This window comes from Limanda limanda, chromosome 22 (assembly GCF_963576545.1).
Source record: "Limanda limanda chromosome 22, fLimLim1.1, whole genome shotgun sequence".
Classification (NCBI taxonomy): Eukaryota; Metazoa; Chordata; class Actinopteri; order Pleuronectiformes; family Pleuronectidae; genus Limanda; species Limanda limanda.
Window position 1 is genome coordinate 11,619,424 of NC_083657.1, and position 16,317 is coordinate 11,635,740.

General features: G+C 43.2%; 1 protein-coding gene and 1 non-coding gene across 3 annotated transcripts; one reads left to right on the forward strand and one right to left on the reverse strand.

The window, feature by feature from the left end:
• Positions 1-3,860: 3,860 nt before the first annotated feature.
• prox3 (prospero homeobox 3) lies at positions 3,861-15,270 on the forward strand. Of its 2 annotated transcripts, none has more exons than XM_061095760.1 (7): positions 3,861-4,022; positions 7,143-7,231; positions 7,872-9,742; positions 9,993-10,106; positions 10,978-11,090; positions 11,666-11,771; positions 13,449-15,270. In XM_061095760.1, the coding sequence occupies exons 3-7, from the start codon at positions 7,874-7,876 to the stop codon at positions 13,620-13,622; spliced, it is 2,376 nt and encodes a 791-aa protein (XP_060951743.1). In that variant the 5' UTR covers positions 3,861-4,022; positions 7,143-7,231; positions 7,872-7,873; the 3' UTR covers positions 13,623-15,270. The 2 variants fall into 2 exon arrangements, with proteins under 2 accessions (XP_060951743.1, XP_060951744.1); XM_061095761.1 differs by having other exon boundaries at positions 9,999-10,106.
• On the reverse strand, positions 12,742-12,815 carry trnai-aau (transfer RNA isoleucine (anticodon AAU)). Its single transcript has one exon. It is a non-coding gene; the product is annotated as a tRNA-Ile (tRNA).
• Positions 15,271-16,317: the final 1,047 nt, after the last annotated feature.

Here is a 16,317-nt window from a genome sequence, read left to right on the forward strand (position 1 = left end):
TATCTATCCGTCCTCACCCCCTCCTGTTCTTGCCCTCTCTCTGTCTCTTCACTTTCCACTCTACACTCGTTTTCCCCCCACATCCTTTTTTCTCACCATTTTTTTTTTTTTTTTTTGTCTCCCTTTTGAATTGATAATCTCTTTTCACCCTCCCTGTCTCTGTCTCTCTCTGTCTGTCCCTTTCTCTTTCTATCTCTCGCTGTGGGATATCCTATTTATATGGCTGGCACCTTCATGCTTCTACTGAAGTGTGCGTGTGTGTGTGTGTACGTGTGTGTACGTACGTGTGTGTGTGTGTGTGTGTGTGTGTGTGTGTGTGTGTGTGTACGTGTGTGTGCGTGTGTGTGTGTGTGTGTAAGAGCGAGAGTGTTTGATGTTGGTCTAAGTGGTTAACATAATATGAGCCCTCAGAGAGATGATGTTCCCGCACACACACACACACACTCACACACACTTTTAATACATTTTGGGGTTTTTTGGTCGGCCTCTCTGTGAACATTTTGTGCTTTTTAGTATTCTCCAGCTCGTGCAGCAGATCCATGTATTATCTATCAATTGCATTCTCCCACTCTGACACACACACACACACACACACACACACACACACACACACACACACACACACACACACACACACACACACACACACACACACACACACACACACACACCACCACACCTTAGTGGCTCGACAGTCTTCCTAGAATGACAAAACCTGGTATTATCTTTTGTTATTTATTATTGCAGATGGAGCCATCATTTCATGACCTCGCCGTCTCTCGCCCTCCCCCCCCCCCCGCTGCACGCTTTGTTTGTTTGATTTATTCAGACCTCTCTCACTTTCTCTCCCTTTCCCGCCCTCTCCTCCCGTCTGCATGTTTATGTTTATGCAGACCCATCTCCCTCTCTTTTTTTCCCCCTCTCTCTCACCGTCTCTCCCCCCCTCTTTTTTTTTCGTTCTATCTCTCTCTCCCTCCACTCTGTACCCGTGTGTCCAGCTTTTGTTACCAGCCTCGTTTCCATAACAACTGCGACCTTTCAGTCACTGCCTAACCGTTTTTAATCAGAAGTAGGGAAAGAAAGAGATGTGATGACAGAAAGAGAGAGGGAGAGAGAGAGAGGGGGAGGGACACAGGGAGGGGGAGGTGACTCAGGTGATGCTTTGGATGGTTTAAAAAGACGATCCCCAAAAAGAGATAAGAGAGAGCGACAGAATAAAGCGAGGGGAGGAAAGTGGCCCTGCAGGTCTCATGGTGACACATTCCCTGCAACAGGTAACGAAGCACTACTCAAGGTCAAGCTTCCACTTCAGGGTTTTCCTGGAAACACGATGTTTCTGTGTCGATCATTAGTTTTACTGAAAGGTTCTGATCAACAGGGTGTTTTTCTTGCACTGATTCAAAATCCATTTACTCTCAAAACTTAAAATATGCAGTAGAATGCTGTTTACCTTCATGTCGCAGTCCAAGGGCGTTTTTCACTGGTTACAATTCAATAGTAGACTGAAATAGCACTCAGCGGAGTGCATACCTCTGCCAAGGCCCATCAGTCCCCTTATGAAACCTGATTTAAATTCACTGGATCCACATTTTTATTTGGATCTGCACCAAATTGCAGCGACATAAACATCAGTCCCCTAGAAATGCGACATCTTGCAATATTAGAGGAAGTGAAAAATCCTAATGCTCTACCCCTCCACAACATTACATGGAATCTCTTGATGTTTTTGAGTAATCATGCTAACAATCAAACATTAGGAAGGTAAACATACTTATTTAATCATCTTTCACTCATTTAGTCAAATGCCTAACACATATATCACCTGTTTTAGATCTAAATATAACTTAAAAACGTATTTATTAACCGGAGTAGACCTATTGTAGAATCAGATGAGCCGGTGATTTGTTACTTTAATTATCAATATATACAATATTACTACCATATTACTTACTCCCATTATCATTGTCATTATTTCCCTTTGACACAGTTTATAGTTTATTTTTATGTTTGCTTATAATATATATGTATATTTTTTTTCACTTATATTTTTCATACTTAATCCTCTGTTGTTTAATTATCTTGTTATCAATTGTATACTGTCCTTTTTTCTTTGGGATTAATAAAGTCCATCTTACCTATTTCTGATTACCTAGCTGAAAATACTGTGTGAAAATACTGTTACTGTCTGTATTTTGCCTGTTGTGTTTCTCACAGTAAATTCCTGTGGTGAGATAAACCTGTTAATGAATGACCACCTCCCTCTCAATGGCGAATGTAGAGTGACAGACCCTGCTGGACCTTGAGCAGTGGCCCTGGACAGCAGGGCCGGATCCCGGGGCAGGGGAGAGGGGGGGCACTGGCCCCGGCTGAAATCTGACTGCTCCTGAGCTGCCCCTGTCCTGTCAGTGTAGTCATTTATCCCTCACTAACAGCATTAAATATAACAGTGTGTTAAAAAATAGTTTTACCTATTTTGAAGTACACAATTTTCATTTTTCAAAGTATTTTCAATAATGTATGGCTTTGAACCCAAGCTATAGAGCTAACAGTAAACAAGGAATGACTTTAACGTGCGTCTTTCTGAATCAGGAATCGGACATGGAAGTTGATCATATAACAGGTCCTTCTGTAGCTGTGTCCATGCACCGACGTCGGCTGTATCCTCCAAAACGTAAACTGTGTCCTGAACCGAAATGAGACGGTCCTGTCTACCTATTGCGTCACCGGCTTGTCCCGCCGTTACAGCCTGTCGCCTAGCAACAAAGCTATAATCAAAAATCTTCTTCGGTTGATTAAAAATGGCGAAAAGATGTTTTTTCCATTAGCTGTTCGGTTGAGTACTTACATTTAAAAGTAGATTATCCTAGCGTTTTTGCCCCAATTTTTGCCACGTTACCTCTTTGAAAAACAGTAAATTACTGAAGTGCAATGCATCATGGGATATGTTGGGAGGAGCTGCGACATCCTCCGTCCTTAACCTTCAACAAGAGTAAAGAGAAACTTCCCAAGAAAACTTTTAACAATGCAAAAAAAACGTAGAAACCTCAGAGACAGCCAGGAGGAATCCCTCTCCCAGGACGGACAGAAGTTCAACAGATGCAGTGTGTACATCAGCAAAATAACTTTGATCGATCAGAAGAAACAGTTTGTAACGCAATATATATTATATGATATAGAGATGAAGCAATGGCCTTATCTACTGTAAATATCTACATGTGGGAGTGTGTGTGGTGGGGGGGCAGCGGCCATCTGTAACAAACTGTTGCTGTCATGACTTATCCAAAGAGTTCAAATCTGTGAGAATGACTTCAGTGTGTGTGTGTGTGTGTGTGTGTGTGTGTGTGTGTGTGTGTGTGTGTGTGTGTGTGTGTGTGTGTGTGTGTGTGTGTGTGTGTGTGTGTGTGTGTGTGTGTGTGTGTGTGTGTGTGTGTGTGTGTGTGTGTGTGTGTGTGGTTCATGCCAGCATGGGAGGGACCGGACCGTCAAGTGGACACAGCTCTCGCCCGCCCACCGCGCCCCCCCCCCACTCCACACCGGAGGCAGCGGCGGCGCGTGAGGATGAACACGGGATTGTTGCGGGAGCAGAACGAACCCGCACGGTGACACAACTAGTGAAGAAGAGGAGGAGCTGCGTGAAGGGAAAGAAGAAGAGGGTGAGGAGGGGGGGGGACACATTTTGAGAGAGTTGCGGAACAAAGAAGAAATAAAAGAGAAGAGAGAGAGAGGGGGGGAGAGAGAGAGAGAGAGAGAGAGAGAGAGAGAGAGAGAGAGAGAGAGAGAGAGAGAGAGAGAGAGAGAGAGAGAGAGAGAGAGAGAGAGAGAGAGAGAGAGAGAGAGAGAGAGAGAGAGAGAGAGAGAGAGAGAGAGAGAGAGAGAGCGAGAGAGGCTGGTTCCGCACTGAGCTCCGAGGCCCGGCCGGTGGCAGCTGAAGTGACCGAGGCAGAGCTCTCACAGAGCGGCCGCTGGAAGTGGAAGCTCCCGGGGAGAGGGACCGCCGCTGGAGCTCCTGTCCGCAGCTCACAGTGAGTTCTGTCTGTTCTTGTAAAGTAGCTTCATGTGTGACAGCATCCGTGTGTGTGTGTCCGTGTGTGTTTGTGTTTGTTGCTCTGCGACATTAGTCCACCGCTGCCAATTAGTCACAGGACGCCACACGGGCGCGCGCACACGCACTCGCACACAAAGTGACAGCTCGTGCGTGAGAGCGGCCACAGTGCTGCCGGCAGATGCTGCCACGCGCATTCTTCAAACATTTGATTATTTATTCATTCGTTTATTTATTTATTCATACAGATGAATAGATAGATAGATAGATGATAGTTAGATAGATCCTTTTATATAAAAAATCCATAACAAAATATAAGTTATAGATAATTAGACAGATATATAGATAGAGAGAGAGATAGATGGATAAAAAGAAAGAAAGAACAATATTACCTAATCAATATCAAAATAGTGAGACACAATAAAGACAGTAATCCTCCTATAAATAGCTAAATATCAATTAAATAGATACATTTATTGATGGATGGATTAATTGATTGATTCAACAATATAGACTAATCAATATCAAAATTATAGATATAACTGAGTGACCTTTTATACACCCAGACAGAATATTGAATATTAAAAACAGACACAGTCTAATTCCATCATGATTTGTATGTGTATTTACATGTCAATACGTTGTTATCATGTAATACATATAATACAGGAATAAAAGTATGCAAATAGGCCAACAGACCCAGAATATTTTAGATTAGAGATGTAAACTGTTAGCCTCCGATTTCCCCCCCGCTGGCCTATGTCTTGGTCACATGTTCCGTCAACACATAAACCCAGATTAGAATTTGGAAAAAAATAATTTACTGACACACATTATTTAATACCAGCAACTTGTGTGTGTTTAATTCAGCACTCGTCCCCCTGTCCTGTCCATCCTCCCAGTGACAGCTCCACAGCCGCCCAAGTGCACCGGCCTTAAGTCATAATCTAGCGGTTAACAGCTTTCGTTTTTGGTTGCTGGTTGTGTGTTTGTATTTGGTGCAGCTTTCCACTGGCTTTGAAAAGCTAATCTGTCCCTGATATAAGCGCATTGGCCGGCTCACCATCTGGGCTGTATTATAGTGGAGAAGAGAGGGCATTTGAATAATTGATATTTAGCTATTTATAGGAGGATTATTCTCTTCATGTTGCATCAGGGGACCTGTGCACTGGTATCTATCCATCTATCATCTATCCATCTATTCATCTATCCATCCATCCATCTACCCATCTATCCATATATCCATCTATCCATCTATCCATCTATCCATCTATCTATCTATCCATATATCCATCTATTCATCTATCCATCTATCTATCTATCCATATATCCATATATCCATCTATCCATCTATCCAACTATCCATCTATCCATCTATCCATCTATCTATCAATCTTTCTATCTCATCTATCCATCTATCTATCTATCTATCTATCTATCTATCTATCTATCTATCTATCTATCTATCTATCTATCTATCTATCTATCTATCTATCTATCTATCTATCTATCTATCTATCTATCTATCTATCTATCTATCTATCTATCTATCTATCTATCTATCTATCTATCTATCTATCTATCTATCTATCTATCTATCTATCTATCTATCTATCTATTCATCTATCTATCTATCTATCTTTCTATCTATCTATCTATCTATCTATCTATCTATCTATCTATCTATCTATCTATCTATCTATCTATCTATCTATCTATCTATCTATCTATCTATCTATCTATCTATCTATCTATCTATCTATCTATCTATCTATCTATCTATCTATCTATCCATCTATCCATCTATCTTATAATAAATAATAATAATTGCTTTCAGTAAAAATCAAGTGTATATAAATTGTGTGTGTGTGTGTGTGTGTGTGTGTGTGTGTGTGTGTCTGTGTGTGTCTGTGTGTCCCGCGTGTTCACATTTGCCGTATTGTCGTCCGCTGACTGCACCTCTCTCAGTCTGTCCTCACATCTGTCCATTTTCATTATCCATCCATCCGTCCCTCTCTCCGTTGTTGGGCGAGTGGTAGTGTATCCATCTGAAGTGGATTAGGGGTGTTATCAAAGCTAAGTAGGACTACTGTTAACACACACACACACACACACACTCACACACCCACCCACGCACACACACACACACACTCACACACACACACACACACACACAGACACACACACACACACACACACACACACACACACGGTCGCAAACATACATGCCGCTCTCTCACTCCATTTCTCTCCCCAAGGACCATTGACCATTGTTAGCCCTCCCTCAAGCCTCTTTCGCTTTTGTGCGAATGTGTATGCCTGTGTGTGTGTGTGCGTGTGTTTGTGTGTTTGATGGTAAATACTCTGATCAAACAGTGCTTAACAAGCTGCCTGAACTGATAACAGAGGGAGGAGAGGAAGAGAGGATGAGAGAGGGATAGAGAGGAAGGAAAGGGGGGAAAGGGGCGTCCAGAGGGATAGAAGGTTACGTACTGAAAAAGGAAAATGGAATGGGGGATGTGTGTGTTGGAGCTTGGTTAAATAGTGAAATGCATTAGTTTTACAAGCTTTTCCAGGTATTGTAGGGAAACCATGCAGAATCATACACTAAAGTATCCAATAACACCACAGCTGTTACCTCACCCTTAATGTTCAGTGATTTGTGCTCTTTCTTTATTATACTCAGTACCAGAATCCACATCCACACGTGTTTATTATTGTGTAGTAAACTAGGAGCTTTGATGTGGATCTATTAGTCCATTTCATTATATGTTTGTGACGATGGCCGTTTTTAAAGACCAAATCATGGAGAGAAACAGGAAAGACAGCGTAAAAAGACGAGGCTGATATGTGACAAAGATCATGAGCCAGATGTTAACCTACTGCACCACCAGCTCATAGCCTGGTCCCCGGTCTGCTGACCTGCACTCACACCCTCCGTGTCCCTGTCTTCCATCGAGTTTGGATCGGAGCTGCAGCTCTCCATTTCTTCCCATGACAAGACTGAAGGCCAGAGAGGAGACGACCATCCCTCTGGCCCTTGTCTTAACTTAATCTTACTCATCTAAACTCTCAATGTGTGTGTTTGTGTATTTTTCAGCTCTACACACGGACGCTGCAGCTCATTCTCTTCACCATTAAAGTGGAAGTGTGTCCTTCGATAGAACCGTGACCCGTTTCGCCGTCCAGGTAAGCAGAGGACATTACCCGGACATATGACGCACGTGGTTTTGGTGTCACAAATGTGAGACTTTATATGAAATTATGTATATTTCACAATGCTGAAAATCAGATTGTCCCTAGATATCAGTCCCCTAAGAAAATATCTGATCATTTTGAAGAAAAACAAACAAACGGACCGGAGTGAAAACATCACCTCCTCGACAAAGTTAGAAATTCAAAAGCAGCATCTCTCAGTTTCCTGTTTGGCTGGATCACCCACAGAATTCACTGTTCAAACTTTTGATGAGGACAGTTTATTTTGTACAGAATGATTCCAAAGTAAACTGTTCACATTGACGTCTCTCGATTATTCTAGACTTCTAGACCCCCATTCTCTCGTGTGTACCACAAAGATGTACTGCCAAAAAAAACAGAATCTACAGGCATGACTATAGAGACACCCTCACAAATCACAAGTATACCTATTATTTGTAATGTTGCTGAACTTGCCACTGAAGTGTACTCGAACAGAGTTGTGCCGGGGAAATTGTTGCAGGTAATCGGTTGCAAAACACTCAAAGCTTCTGCAAAACACCTTAAACTTCAGCAACAACAGTCATTATTCTCTCTCTCTCTCTCTGTCTCTCTCTCTGTCTCTCTCCCTCAGCGATGGATTCACCCACAGATCTTTTCGGCGACTCCGCTTCCCAGTTACACGCCTTCACTCCCACTCTCAGCTCCACGGACCTCTCTGGAGTCCACCCCCAGCCCAGTGCAGGTCGCCCTCCTCCGGCCTTCAGACCTCCCGGCTTCCCCATCATCCACCACCACCATCAGCCCGGGGGAGCATCCAGGAGGAGTGGAGCACAGCTCAACGCAAGACACCCTGAAGGCCGAGATTTGGAGGAAGGTGGAGGAGACAGGAACGCACAGGTGGAGCAGGGGAGTGAAGGAGGAGAGGAAGGGGTTCTGGAGGGAGAGGAGAGCTTGTCGGAGGTGAAGAAGAGGCACAGTGACGCCGTCCTCGCAGCAGAGTGGAGCCAGGACGTCTTGAAGGTGAAGAGGATGAAACTGGAGAGTCGTCAGAGGGACGGAGAGGCCGACGGAGAGGCCGACGAGGGAGGCAGGAGACGTGCGGGAGGCCGGGAGGGGAGGAGACGAGAGAGGGAAGAGCTGAAAGAACAGCTGGATGAGGCGAGAGAGAGACTGCAGCTCCTGCAGGAGAAAGTATGGAGGGCTTTTGGGGAAAAGCACATGGCAGATGAGGAGACAAAAGGGAGGCGCAGTAATGGAAACAGAGGAGCAGCGGATGGAGAGGTGGTGATGATGGAGGAGGAGGAGGAGGACATCACAGAAGGCATGTACGACGAGGAGGACATTGACGACGGAGAGACGGAAAAGGAGTCTTTCTCGCTTCTCTCCGTTTCCCCTTTTGAAAACTTCCACCCCCAGAAGCGGAGAGAGGAGAGGCCCAAGGAGAGCGAGAGGAGGATGGAGAGAGGCAGGGGAGGACTGCACCTGGAGGGCCTGATGGAGGGAGCGGGGTTGTGGTTGGACTGTGGAGGACTGGTGAGAGGAGACTGGGATGGGGGGATGGAGGAGGAGGGTGAGGAGGGCGGGCAGAAGTTCGCCCAGGCGCTGAAGCTGGAGCTGGGCAGCGCTGTGGCCCGAGTCATCGACCGGGTCCTCCGCCTCTACACCGAGACCACCGACTTCCCTCCTTCCTCTCCGCCCGCCGCCATCTCCTTCCTCCCGTCCGATCTAGGCAACGACGGAGGGAGGGAGAGGGGCGTGTGGATGGGACTGCTGACGAGAGGAAGAGGGGAGGAGAAGACCAGGGGCAAGGAGGAGAAGGTGGGAGGGCAGGACGGAGAAAGAGAGAAGCAGCTCCAGAAGATGAGGAACGGGGGGGGCGTCGGGGGGCCGGTGCACCGGGCCGAGCCGTCGGACCTGACGATGCCATTGGCTGCCCAGCGTTCACCCGACATGCGGAAGTCTCACCCGCTCCTGGGCCCGCCCCTCTCCTCCCACCTGAATCCCTCTCACCCAAACCTCTCCCTCCATCATCACCCGTCACTACCTCGCCCTCCTCCCCTCTCTCACCCTCCCCTCTTGCCTCCAACGTCGCAGCCCAAGGACCCCTCCTCCCATCCCACCTCATCCTCCTCCTCGACCTCCTCCTCTTCCTTTCCCGCGCCTCACCCTCCTCCTCCTCCTCCTCCACCTCCTCCTCCCCCTCTCCCCCTCCCGCTGTTGCACTACTCCATGCAGCAGCTCTTCTCCCGCGCCCTCCACCACTCGCAGCTCCCCCACATGCCGCCGCCCCGGAAGGACTACCTGAACGCCGACCCCTTCCTGGAGTTCTCGTCCCACCCGGCGTCCCACCCCTCCTTCCCGCCGCTCTCCCTGCTCGGCCACCTGGACCCCGCCCTCGCCCGGCACGCCCACGGGGGCAGGGAGAGGGGGATGAGAGGGGACGGGGGGATGAGAGGAGGCGGAGGGATGGACGGAGGGGAACTTTACATGAGCGCTGGGGGAATATCCTTTTTTGTGTGCATTTGTGTCTATGTATATGTGTTTGTTTGTGTGTGTGTGTGTGTGTGTGTGTTTGTGTGTGTGTGTGTGTGTGTTGTGTGTGTGTGTGTGTGTGTGTGTGTGTGTGTGTGTGTGTGTGTGTGTGTGTGTGTGTGTGTGTGTGTGTGTGTGTGTGTGTGTGTGTGTGTGTGTGTGTGTGTGTGTGTGTGTGTGTGTGTGTGTGTGATGCGTGTATCTCCTTGACTGGCCTCATGTATACACCCAGGAGGGTTTGTCTCCCTGTCATCTGAAGAAGGCCAAGCTCATGTTCTTCTACGCTCGTTATCCCAGCTCCAACACCCTCAAGACGTACTTCCCTGATGTGAAGGTGTGTGTGATGGAGAAACACTTTGTCCACCATGGAGCTACAGTTCATTCAAAACCATATTTGAAATTTACTACAGATAAATATTTTTTCTTGGCTCACCATGCCACGGTTAAATTTGCTCTATGGCTTGGACACTTTTAGTTTGACTGACTTTTGTCAATATTCATGCTTTTACATACATTTAATAACATTATTTCATGAAATTCTATTGATAAGATATCATGTTTAACACATTACTTTCACTTTGTAAATTTCACTCTGTAACTGTAAATTTGTTAATTTAGTTGAACTTATTTAGATAAGTTTCATGACTTTTAACCAAAGCAAAATATATATATAAGTATCCATAACCAATGCATTAAATGACATTTTGCTGATAATACTGTGCATATTTCATGCATTTAATAAAATAAATGATAAGAGTAATAAAATTATTATAAATAATAGTAAGCAATATTTAAAATATATCGAACTTTACTTTGAGAAAATTGTCAAAAATTCATACATTTTAGTCTTTAAAACATTTTTGTGCTGCACTATTTTAAAACATATATGACACCAATATATTTCCTTTATTTCTGGTTGCGATCACCCAGCTGATTGATATGTGACTCATAAATATTATGGTCATAGAGGGGCTTTTGTTTCTTCAACAAATCACAATCCAAAGTATCATTCTCATTAAAAGAAAACAGTTGCTAATATTTGGTATATTACGCTGAATGTTACAGGTTGTAAATGTAACTTTTTGAATTCAAACTGATGAGTCACTGTTGACGCTGAAATGCATTTTAACTAACGAGCCCCAGCGCTCTGTTGCTGTCTTGTTCCGCTCACTTCTTCCCCTGCTGTTTCCCTGTTCGCTGTCTAGTTCAACCGCTGTGTGACCTCCCAGATGATTAAATGGTTCAGTAACTTCAGGGAGTTCTTCTACATCCAGATGGAGCGCTTCGCACGACAGGCTGTCCGCGACGCTCTCACCCGGTGAGTTCCGCCTGGCACCGGTTCACGTTAAACTCATCTGCCGCCAAAAGAGTCCACTGCTCACATGCTGGTACTGACTCTGTGCATATGTCGCCCTGCATATTCAGTCATTTGTAGGAATAAAGAATTACAAATTGCAATATCATTAGAATACAGTGTTATTTCATGCTCTTGTCTTTCCTGTTTTAACGAACAGAGTGAAGCATCATGGTTTATTCACTTCTTTCCATTTTATCTGATAGTTTTCATTGTTAGGCTCGTGCTAGTTGTGACAAATTTATTAAAGATAATTTTTAATTTTATTTTCAATGTGTTTAATTTACAGAATACATTCTTTGTAATTATTAGGCCAATTAAATTTTAGCCCTCCTGCTTCTGTTACTGGATCAGTTTTAAATATTAATAAATGTGAATGTAATGATCATCATTATCTCGAGCCGAGAGGTAAAAAAAATCCTCAGTTAATCATGCCTCATACATTAGTGTTAATTAAAAGTAATAGTAATTAACACTACTAACATCGTGCATTTTTGTAATAGCTGACTTAAAATTAATTTGCTGTCCGTGTCTCCCAGGGATGGAGCACCTCGTCTGAGCAGAGAGACTCAGATGCGAGTGGGCCGCGACACGGAGCTGTACCGCATCCTCAACATGCACTACAACAAAAGTAACATCTACCAGGTATGGACTGTGTGTCTACTTCAACTAAATGTTTGTAGAACTGCATATTGTCCTTGGATGGCTGCTTTAAGCCTTATAGTGCAGCAAGTACAGTTTATTTATTTAATGGAGTGGGGACCTTGGTTTTTGTTGAATAGGGTCAGAGCATTTCGTTTGTGAACACAGGATCACCCCAAGGTTCCATGCGTGTTATGTCATCAATGCTTTATAATGTATATACTCATATATCAATAGGATGTACAAGCTGTAACTTCTGTTTTGAATGGCACAACCTTCTCGTGCAGGGCAACATGAATGAAAATCAGTGGTGGAGGAAGGAAATAATATATATATATATATATATAAACAAATAGACAAAATGCACTCAATTAAAAGTTAATACACCACATTCCCCTTTCTACTTGGGTAAAAGTAAGTACTTTTTTTTATTTACTTAAAAGTCTTTAAAGTAAAAGTACTTGCTGAGAGTAGTCTAGTCCCAGTACAACTCCATCATTCATTAGCGATGCCTACTGTATAGATTACTTTACTATATTATATATATATATATATATATATTATATTAAAAATATGAAGGACAACGTGAACATGTACCACAGTGCATTGTAGGAATGAAGTGCTTTAGAAAGTACAGATATTTGCTATTATGTGTAGTGGAGAAAAAGTACCTGGAAATAAATCTACTGAAGTACAAGTACAGATACATGAAGAATGTACTTAAGTACAGTAAGTAAGTAAATGTACTTTGCTATAGCTAACCACTGGTGAAAATGAAGCTCTTTTTTAAAAACACTTCAGACTGAATGAAGGAAATGGTTCATACAGAAGCTCACCACAGTATTTATTTAATATGTATAGTACATGTAAATGTTCAAAGTTTGGACGTGTGTTCGTTCGCGTTTTGCATATGACGTCTATGCTGTATAGTGTTGTTGATGTATTGCGGAAAGAAACCTCTTCAAAAACTTAGTGGCCAGTACGGGGATCGAACCCGCGACCTTGGCGTTATTAGCACCACGCTCTAACCAGCTGAGCTAACCGGCCATGATGCCGTGCCAAGTTCATTGTGATCACGTGCACCGGTATACCGTTGTCATGGAAACGACGTTATTTTTTTCGATTGGTTTAATTTCACGTTCATTTTCAACCGTCAATGATGTTTGAATTTTCATATTTAATTTACACACACACAAAAGAGCATTGGGGTTTTAATCGTATTATTATTTCCATTCTGACGTTTAATGAAACTCTCTATGGTACGGATTGGTAGAAGTGTGCAGGCTTTATTTTGCACCTTGTGATATGCGTATAGTTATTTTATTTTATCTCTCTCCCTCTCTATATATATATATATATTTATATATTTGATGTACATGTATAAGCACGTAGCTACAGTTCCCACTACAAGGTAGGATGGTGCCTTTAATTGTACTGTTAGATACAGACACGTTGGGTATAGCAGCACACTGAATGAAACCTATATGACAATTATGATGACAATATGTTGCTTTTATATAACAACATCGTTTTGGTATTACAAGTAAAGATTAGAGTTGACAGGAGACACATTTTCCAAAATAAATCTCTAACTCCAGAGTGTGGAGTTAGTCCGTTTCCAGCCCTAATGTGTAGACGCAGGTGTACGTTGCCCTTTGACATCCGGCCTCCTCTCCGCAGGTCCCTGAGAGGTTCATCGAAGTAGCGGAAGTTGCTCTGAGGGAGTTCTACTCAGCCATTTGGACTGGAAGGGACAGCGACCCCTGCTGGAAGAAAGGGATTTATAAAATCATCTGTAAACTCGACAGTCCCGTGCCGGACGCCTTCAGACTGCCCGGCTGCCCTGTCGGCTGACCAGGGAACTGCAGGGATCTGGCAACAAACACACTGAGAGAAGGGATCAACACACAATCATCCTCAAACTGTACAATTCCAGCCCGTGAGAAAAACCTTCGGCTCTACAGTTTGGTTCCTCATTATTCATAACCCTGTAGAAAAATAAAGCTCATTTAGGTTTATAAGATGTTTTTTGCGTGACAGTGTACAGGGAGCAGCACACGTGGACCGAAGCAGACCCACACACTCGCGGCCCTGTGCTGCGGATGAGAGTCTTGTGACTGCACTTATCAAAGAATGTGACCATACCATTGAACTGGTAGGAATGGGCCGAGCGGGAATTTTCCTCTCTTCCAAACCTTGTCCAGCCGCCAGTGGGATTGTGAGATCACAGAGCTGCGACTCAGGTCTGATTACACGGACGAACAGGTTTTCATTACACTATCATTAAAAACACACATATATATATAGTTACAGTAGAATGGTGTGTGTCACCACGAGATGGCAGGTGTTTACAAATCGGTGAGGTTCACATCCAAGAGACATGTGACACCAAAACACATCATTCCAATCTTCAAATTCAATTATTTTATTATTAACCAAGTGCACATCATTTATAGTAAAATAAGTATTGTTTAAGTGCAAACTCGTGTTCTCGAACATTACCAAGCTTTTGGCAGAAAGCTAGTGGGGCCTCATCAGGGGGTTTCTTACCAGGGTGTCCTTGCAGTCTCCTGTACATAATCCATCATAGAAGCTAAGGGGCTGTGGACTAATGTACTCAGCCATTCTCAGAGGCCCCAGGCATTTGCCCTCTTTCCCCTGTGCAGGTCGTTAAATACATTCCCTGCCAATGTATTGTAAATCACTACAGTTCATGTAAGACATGAGGGAAGTTTTTATGAATCCTTTCACTCATCAAACCGAGTCCAGAACCCTGAGTACCTGACAAGTTTAGTTTGGCGTGTAATCACCTACAAACCAAACAATCACACATATTTAAGTTGGACCCTCCCTTAGGAGTGTTCATGGTTTTACACTACATTGATAAAACAACAGGATGATTTGCCAACTATTTTTTAAACCCTGAAGCTACAGGTCAGTGGGTCCATCAGTGGATTTGTTTTGCTTGTGTATCGGTCTCAGTTTAATATTACATTATTATTATGAAGCTTTGTAAAGCTTTTGTACAATGTAATCTAACTGTAATTAAAATTCTGTTCAGAGAGGGACAATATATTGAACTCAAAATGTTTAAGCTGAATGTTTTGTTGTTTCCTTGTTGTACTCTTACAGTTGAAATACTTATGCTTTTGTATAACTTGAACGTGAAGCTAAACGTGTTAGGCCAGTTGCACAAATAGTGTTTATCAATATTTGTTTCCAGAAGGTATGGAGAACTCTTTCAGTCTATTTACGGTTGGTTGACTGCTCCATGATAAAAGCCCATATGTAAACTCTTTGTGATGTGTTTTCAGATGCATGTTTCCTATATTTCACTTTTGTATTGTAACCCTGTACGTTTCTTTCATTGCAGTTATTGCTCTCTCTCTCTTTTATATTGTACATACACGCTGTATTCTCTAACGTATATATCTGTGCCTCAATCCAGCTGTGGTGAATTTTGATGTTATAACTTAACAGTGAATTAAAGTGATAGCAGGCTCGTGTTGGTGTGATGTCGCACACACTTACACACACACACACACACACACACACACACACACACACACACACACACACACACACACACACACACTATCTCCTGGTAGCCAACACTAATGCCATCATACATTAATCCTTTAATCTAACACAACCATAGCAGCGCACAAATTCACATACACATTGATGCTAATACATGGATGATGGTTTTGGAAGAGGATCAGCACAAGTCCAGCCACCTGAGACAGCAAACACACACACACACACACACACAATCACAGACAAACACACACAACAGACACACACACACACACAGTTTCTCTAGTATAAAAGCATCCAAACTAGAAGATTCTTATAACCGGACCTGGTGGTATTTGAGTATTTATCTTGGAATGAAAAGGTTCAACATAATAACAGCAGAATCATAAATCATAAATATAAATGCAAAAATTTCTTATCTCACTTATTCTTTGACAATCTTTGTCCAAATCAGAAAATCATCCAGGGTCAGATTTCAGCCAATTCTATATCAGGCCATTGTTACTTGCAGAACTAGTTGGTATTTATTTATAAAATACTTTAATGTCAAGACTGAGTGACCAATTCATTTGTACAGCTGTTACTGGCGTTGAAGCTCTGGAATAAAAAGGCCCCTTTGAATATCGTCTAGCATTACTTTGTGCACCCCCCCCCCCCCCCCCCCCGAGGAAAATCAATCATAGCGGGGAAATGCACCACATCATTGATTTTCGTACTTTTACAAAAGCTACATTAGCTACAGCTGTACTTGTTCATTTTTACTTTGCCCCTATACCTTTATTCTTGTTCCTCTACTCTGAATACTCCTGCTTTCCAGGGTTTATTCTCATGACTTGTATTGACCTGAGATTTCAACATACGTGTGTGTAGGCCTGCATATGTCTATGAAATGTCATTAATTTTAGGGGTTTCCTGCACAACACAACTTATCCAGTTATCTACAGACGCCTGACACACATTTTAACCTTGTTTCTTACCATAGACTGCACACCACCAGATTCTCTAGAAGGTG